The sequence below is a fragment of the Labrus mixtus genome, chromosome 21 (assembly GCF_963584025.1).
Source record: "Labrus mixtus chromosome 21, fLabMix1.1, whole genome shotgun sequence".
NCBI lineage: Eukaryota > Metazoa > Chordata > Actinopteri > Labriformes > Labridae > Labrus > Labrus mixtus.
This window is the reverse complement of record NC_083632.1, coordinates 11,763,818-11,771,319: the sequence shown is the minus strand read 5'-3', so window position 1 is coordinate 11,771,319 and position 7,502 is coordinate 11,763,818. Positions and strand designations below refer to the sequence as shown.

Genomic DNA, 7,502 nt, shown 5'->3' with positions numbered 1-7,502 from the left:
AGGAGCTAAAAGTGGGCATTTTAACTCTTGTTCCAAATAAAGAAACACAGCAGTAAATGACAGCTGTTCACTGCTCAGCCAGCACAAAGAAACCTGAGCCGGTAACCTCTGAAAGGCCCAATCACAGAAATCCCTCAGACCCTTAAGCACTTCAGCAGACCACCAAACAGAGAGACACTGGAACAGTAAGCAACAGAAGAAGCAGACTAATATGTGGGATAATATCTTACCATGGTTACATTTGGCACCAAAGGAGACACGTCGGTGACTTTGCTTTTGTTGAACTTTGTTTGTATGACAGCCACGCAGTATGAAAACTACACTCTAAGAAACTTCCCCAAAGAGGAGCTTTTGCCCCTCACCACTGCGTACGGATTGGCTTTGGATCATTATGCAGCAGAGAAGTGGACAGAATCCATCAGATATCTGGAGCTAAGTTTGCGTTTACACCGGCTTCTGGAAGACAGCGTGAGGTATTGCGTGCTGCACTGTAACAGCAGCAAACATGAAGAGACCAGCTTTACGCGGAACAAGGATCTAAACGTTTACTGGCACGTTTTGATGAAAGCGACGTGTCAGAAAAAGTGCAGGGCAAAATTCCCCGCGCTACAGCTGCCTCCTCCTGGCAGAGACATCCTGCAGGATTTCAGCAGAAGATCTCCATACAGATACATGCACTTTGCACACGCCAAGGTCAAAACACTTTTTTCCATTCTTGAAACCTCCAACAAAGTTTTAAGTTTCAAGATAAGAGAAATATCTGAGTTTCCTATTAAAAGGTGATTCCTTCTTTGTTACCCGCAGCTGGATGACTTGCAGAGCGCTGTGCCATGCGCCTACACCTACCTCCAGAGGAACCCGGGGGACCAGGAGATGCATCAACTGATGGAGGAGTACAAGAGCCAGTATGACCTGAGCGGATACCTCCTAGACCTCGAAGAACAACCATATGAGGTAAGGATATCCGGGGGTTCAAATTCTTTATTTCTGCTACATTTGATAATATAATGTATTGAACCTCCCTCTGTGTTTAACCTCATGTAGAGAACCCTTTACCACAAACAGTCAATCAGTATTATTATACACTTGATGTAGATACTTTGAAGGTCTTGAATTTGAAGACAAATTACATTTCCTATTGATTGGTATTGGAGCAGCTTTCTTAAGTATGGCAGCTTCTGTGGTTCACTTGATTGACACGTTTTAAATGTGTCTATCTTCTTTAAATGTAGTTAAAATGTGACTCTTATTAGTATGGAAGCCCTAAGAGGACATACATCTGTATACAGAGGCTTCTTTCTTTTAGCTCTACATTTTTGTTGTCATAATTTCCCCTCTTTTCTTACCCCGTTAGTTTTAATAAATAAATGTGTTTGTCGTTTGTTAAAACGAGTTTCTGTACAGCATTAACATCACAATAGAGAATAAAATAACTATAGGCTATATAACACCAAATGCAACACATATCGTTTACATCAGTTACTTACCGTAAGTGGAAAAAGTGAAGCGTTTTTTTATGGAATTGATGATGGAGTTACGGCTGCACCATCTGATGAAAAAACATCACACATTATTTTAAACCTGAGTGTTCAAAAAATAGTTTGATTTCATCTTCATAAGCAACATAACAAAGCATAAAGAGATGCCCATTTCAACCTCTGCAAGAAGACTGAATGAAAATTCTACAAAATCACAACTTTTTTTAAGCGTCAATCACTTTCTGTCCAGGCCTCCTTTCTGAAAGGAGTCAAACTTGTGAATTCAGGCGACTACAGTGACAGTGTCGGACACATGGAGGACGCTCTCCGGCTCTACCTCAGAGAGTTCGAACTCTGTCAGGCAGACTGTGAAGGCATCAGTCAACTTTCACCAGACAGTGACCTCTACACAGTCATAGCAGGTAAGAACTCTATTGAAGAAAGATCAATGTGAACAAATAAAATGTTCTGGTCAGAGGTAAATCTGGCTTTCTACATTTTCTCATTTATTGGGTTTTATTCACTTAAAGCTGATTTATAAATATACTCCTCTACATTTAGGAGGGAAAAGTTTGTCTTTCATTGTCCTACTTTTGCATCAGACCTGCAAAACTCTTTAGATTTAAGTTCAGATATAAGCCATAAAATACAACAGATTGTTACAGATGTAACACTTGGTTCTGAACCTAGTAGATCAACCAAGAGCTAAATCTCCTTAAAAACCTTGTTTTTTCGATCCCTGAGTTTTACGCCCAAATCTGTGAAGCAGAATTTCCTTTTGTATGTCTCATATTCATCTATAATGATCCCTTGGATTGGTATTAATTTACCGGTTTTCCTATTTCGGTTATATTTTAATTTATCGCTAGTTTCTTAGATAATAGCAACATTTCCCCCTGGCCCTGAGGATTATTAAAATATCTCAGGTTGTGATTCTGACTTCACCCAACAATCAAACTGTATAATGAAATCCAAACGAGCGTCCCCTTGAGACTAACTAAATAATCTCTGCTCTGCTCTTTTCCACAGAAGTCTTTGATGAGGTGTTACAGTGTCAGCTGAAGTGTGAAGGAAACTTGAAGCCTAATGTTGGAGGTTTCTTTGTGGAGAAATTTGTTGCCACTATTTACCACTACCTCCAATACGCCTATTATAAAAGTAAGTTTACTGTCACGTCTTCGGAAACAGAGCTTTACATCTCTAATCGTTATTCCTCAGAGATGCTGATGCTTTTCTTTTTCACCAGTGAACGATGGTTGCAGTGCGGTGCCCTGTGCGTACAGCTACTTCTTGTTCGAGCCTGAGGACCAGGTGATGAAGCAGAACCTGCAGTATTATGAAGCCTACAGTGAACAGTGGGGCCTTCAGCCTGAACACTTCTTACCAAGGATGGTGAGGAAAAAAAATTGGCTCATCTTTCATCAACTTTTGACACCAATCCCCCCCAAAAAAAACAAGCTAAGAATGAGATTTGTTCTTATCATCCAGTTCATATGATGCTGCTAAAGCATGAACATGGCAGAGGATATTAAGTGTTGAGTCACAGGGAAAATGTGCTGTTCATTCTAATTGTTGTACATGGCTACTATCATTGAATGACCGGTGAAAGACACCAAATAGACATGTTACCTGGATTATTCATGAAGAAATAAGTGAAGATACTCTTTAGACAGACACTCTTCAGATTGACACTTTGTCCAAGTCTTCATGAGTTTAACTCTGTTTGAACAGGAGGCTCTCAAACTCTACAACCACACCGCCACTCTAAAGCAGATGCTGACATCTGCACAGAAGTACTCGAAGATGGACGATGAGGTGAGATTTTCACCACAAACATTTTGAATGTTGGTTATTTTAATAATGAATATGTTTGATTTCAATTTGAGCGCAAATAATCTTTAATGAGTGCGAATTTAGTTTGGACTCGTTGGCTGTATATAAAGATGAACTATGCATCTTCAGTTCCTTGTTGTACAAATATCGAAGCAAAAATACCCCTGCGACATTCGCTGACTAATTTTGCTGGTAACGTATTTTGGAGCCAAGACATGCGCACAAGGGAGTTGGATGGCGGAGCCGCAGAATTGATCCCTCATGTATAGTCCACAGAACAGATTCCAGTGTCGGTTTGAAGCAGACACTCACTGCTATGGAAAGTACAATGACTCTTGTGTTAGTGTGTGTTATGTTTCATGGCACTGTTCCTCTGCTACTCTGCTAATCTGGAATAAAAACGCTGCATGAGCCGCATTTGGCAACAGACCTGTCTCTGTTGCATTAAAAAACAAATTAAAACTTCTCAGAAAATGAACATTTGATCATAAATCATCATGATAATAATCAACCATCTAGACAGGATCTAGGTTTGAGAATAATTTACTTGAGGTGTGTTTTAGTTTTAAAGTTTGCCCCATGTCCAAGCTGTTAACATGGAGGAGACAGAGCACATGACCTACACTGAAGCCAGTGAGCAGGGGGAGCTCTAAACCTTTTGGCTTCACTTAGACGGGGCTGTTGTTTTGTCCATCTTTTTATACAGTCCATTTTTGGAACCTGTATAACACCTTAATGGAAGGCTGTTCTCCAACGTGGTTAAAAGTTATCTTTGTTAATGAAGTTGATTTTCTCAGGATTTTTTTGGACCAGAGGAAGCTGCTCTTCTGACCTCGGAGTCTCCTGACGTTGAGTTTGAAGGGATGGGAGACTACGAGGAGTCCATCTACGCTGACTGGAAACAACCAAAGGGCAAAGGAGACGCTGCGGATTCAAATGTCTGAGCAGAGCAGAAACTGAGGATTGCATTAGAAATAGATCAGACAACTCATTCATATTAGTATTGATTAGGGCATTTTGGGGGGGGACATATGGAAATATGATGTCATTATTATAGGGAAACCTGCATATCATTTTTTTCCCAGACTTTTTATAAATTTAACATTGATTTTTTTTGTGGGATGTTTCCTCAGGGGACCATGAATGTTTGGACAATAGTCACGCTTAGTTTTGAGATACTATAGAGCAAATCAAACCTCTCAAAGGACGCTGCAGTAGTCTGACACTATGATGACATTTGTTTTTTTTTACCTTAATATCAATGCTACATGTAATTGGATTAGTTCACAGTTTCAATGAAAGAGGAGAAAAGAACATACTGGCAAGCAGAAAAGATTATGAAGCAGTTTCATTACTTGGCTGACATATACATCATCACCACCACCAGCTTAATTGCGGCGATCACATGTTAGCACACCCCTACCTTGCCTTGAAAATGTACAGGTTAAAAAATGTGGCCGTTTGTGTTCACACATGCAGCTCATCCTGAAAATGTTGGTAAATATTTAGGACTTTTGTCTGTGAATACAGCCAAACAATAAGCAACTATGTGACAGAGATAAGAGAGCAATCTGCAGCACTTCAGTTTTTAAAATTAGATGAATGAAAAACACAGTCACAGTCATTCAGATATGTTTAATATTTATTTAAATATACAGCCATACGAGTATAACACAAAGAGAGCAAATATTGGTAACCGTCCTGTAACACAACATTTGTGTAAACCTTCATGTGTGAATGATGACAAAGTCCAACTACATGAGTGAGTATGGACAAGAGTAGTTCTCACAGCAGGACCTGAGCTTTCAGCCAAATGTTTCCTCAAATATTAGAAATGATACAGTAAGAATATTAGTTATGTACATTGACATTTTAAATGTAGTCTGTGTTGATAAATTCTGAGAACATTTCTAACACCACTTGCTACTTTTAATCAGGAATGTTTAAATGATTAACCTGATGCTGACTCTCACTTCTGTAGGTTGACTGGCAGTGTAGCTTGGATCATCTCTTCTGGCACAGTCTGAGCTATTACGCTGTCGTTCATGCTTCTACTCAAACAAAGCTGAGGAAGCATTTGTTGTATATTATCATATCCACAGAAGAATATCTTCATAACCTGATTAAAGTTCCTGTAAATCCCTATAACTAAAACAATTTAAGGTAAATAAAAAAGTTGCAGAAATGACTATTTTTCTCTTCTTTTTTTGGGAGAACATAATTTGTTGTACTTTCTTTTGCACCATAACCACAGTCTTAATTAGTGTACATTTTATTGCTGTGTTACATCAGAATGTAACTACTCATAGCCATTAAGAGATTAAGTAAATCTTGCAAATACTTTTCCAACTACTTCCTTAACTTGACTGACAGAAGCCAAATCATGTGGAATTTGAGGGAGATCCTGTTAAATATGAGCATTAATGTTCCTAATCTGTAATAATTGTGCAGCTAGATATCCTTTCTGAGGGTTCACAAGCTAGCATGTTTTCTCTGTGGTTCAAGTCATCAGGCATGGAGCATCTCAGACTTCCCTGAACAAGCAAAGATTTGAATCCTGGCTTGCTTATTAAATCTTCAACATGAGCGGTTTGTGCTTCCATTCAGAGCGTCAGTGAGTCACTGCGGTCTAAATGACTCGACCTTATATTACAATATGTACATCAGCACCAGTGTTCAGCATACCTGTATGCATATTGGTCCTGTGGATGCAATGGGTGGATTCAATATATTACAGGGGAAAATATTTGGTGTGTTTGCAACACGCTATTCAGCTTCGCTTACATCAGTACAGAGACACAACGAGCCTCCATGCAGGTTTGAACCAGACAATATAAAAAGATGGACAACTCAACAACTCCCACAAAGTGAAGCCAAAAGATTTAGAGCTCCGTCTACTGACTGGCTGCAGTATAGGTCATAAACTCTGCCTCCTCCATGTTAACAGATGGGACATGGGGAAATATTTAGAATTAAAATTCATGTCAAATAGATTTTTCTCAGACACAGTTTTTGACATGATGCTAGTTTTTATAACGCTGATTTGTGTTCATGTCCTCTTTTTTCTCCCCCAAGAAGCTTCTTTATAATTAGTCCTTTGATGCTATAAAAGGTATAATGCCATGATTGACAGCTCTGTTGACAAATGCATCACTGTGTGTAATATATTAGGAGAGTAGAGGAGAAAGACGAGAGAAAATGTAACCAATGCTTACAAATGAGTCATTGAACCTTCCATAACCGTGAATGTCTGCCTCAACAAGAATCGGTTCTACTGTGGGCGGGATCTATACCAAATTATTGATAAGTTAAATGTGTGTCATGGTAAGCAGAAGCAGCAGGACATCAGAACCCCTGCACACCTAGACGATCCCTACTTGGCAGACTAATATGTTAGTTTTGGCTTCAGCTTTGTACAACGGGAGGAGGTGGAGATGCATCGTCTATCTTTATTAATAGTTAGTGGTTTGTACTATACATTAATATATTAATGCAGATTATGTGGAAGCATTGATTTACATGGGCTAGTGTTCGTTAATGAAGGCAGCGTTAAATGAGAAAGTATGGAGGTCACTGCGGAATGTAATAGCACACAAAAAAATCCCTCATCTACGCAGATAGAGTGCAAACATTCACTACTGGGTGATATGGCAGTTAAAGTCACACTACTGAAAGAGGTTAAGAGTTCTCCATGAGGCAAAATATTTTAACTGTGTACGGACAGAAGGCTCCGTCCTTTTTTTTTCTTTTAGGAAATCACTAAAAGGGGTAAAAAGTATACAACCAGCAGTCAATATGGCAGAAGAGCAGCTGGAAAAACAACAAAGTAATAACGCAAACATAGACTTAGATATTTGTATCCAGACGATCCCTGACAGCTGGTAAGATCTGGTGTCTTAAGTTCCACAGTTTAAAAAAATCTTTGACCGTCAAGGAGGAAGGTACAGATGAAATTAAAGGAGGGAAAAAAGAGTGGAGAGGTCTGAGGGCTCATAAATGGAAGACATCTTGAGTTTTTTTTGTCTCCTCAGAGCAGGCTGGACACAGATTATGGTAGACAAAGACAGCAAAGAGATACGACTCAGCCACCCGAGGATCTGGAAAGGGAAGAGAAAGAAAGCAGAAAAAGGAGAGGAGAAGATAAAGAGGGGAAGAGAAGAGAAGAGATAAATAAATGAGGAATCTGAGAGA

The 7,502-nt window shown here is 39.3% G+C and overlaps 2 protein-coding genes across 3 annotated transcripts in view; one reads left to right on the top strand and one right to left on the bottom strand.

Moving 5' to 3' along the window:
• Positions 1–4,694, top strand: LOC132955814 (endoplasmic reticulum protein SC65-like). Its single transcript, XM_061028855.1, has 7 exons — positions 1–693; positions 805–954; positions 1,729–1,900; positions 2,508–2,636; positions 2,725–2,870; positions 3,210–3,293; positions 4,109–4,694. Exons 1-7 carry the CDS (start codon positions 232–234, stop codon positions 4,253–4,255), a joined length of 1,290 nt encoding a protein of 429 aa, XP_060884838.1. The 5' UTR covers positions 1–231; the 3' UTR covers positions 4,256–4,694.
• A 237-nt stretch (positions 4,695–4,931) lies between these two features.
• adam11 (ADAM metallopeptidase domain 11) overlaps positions 4,932–7,502 on the bottom strand; it is a 28,475-nt gene continuing 25,904 nt past the window's right edge. For both annotated transcript variants that reach the window (XM_061028852.1, XM_061028853.1), the window contains one exon: positions 4,932–7,408. In XM_061028852.1, coding sequence (XP_060884835.1) covers positions 7,393–7,408 — 16 coding nt within the window. In that variant the 3' untranslated portion in view covers positions 4,932–7,392. The remainder of the gene's footprint in view (positions 7,409–7,502) is intronic.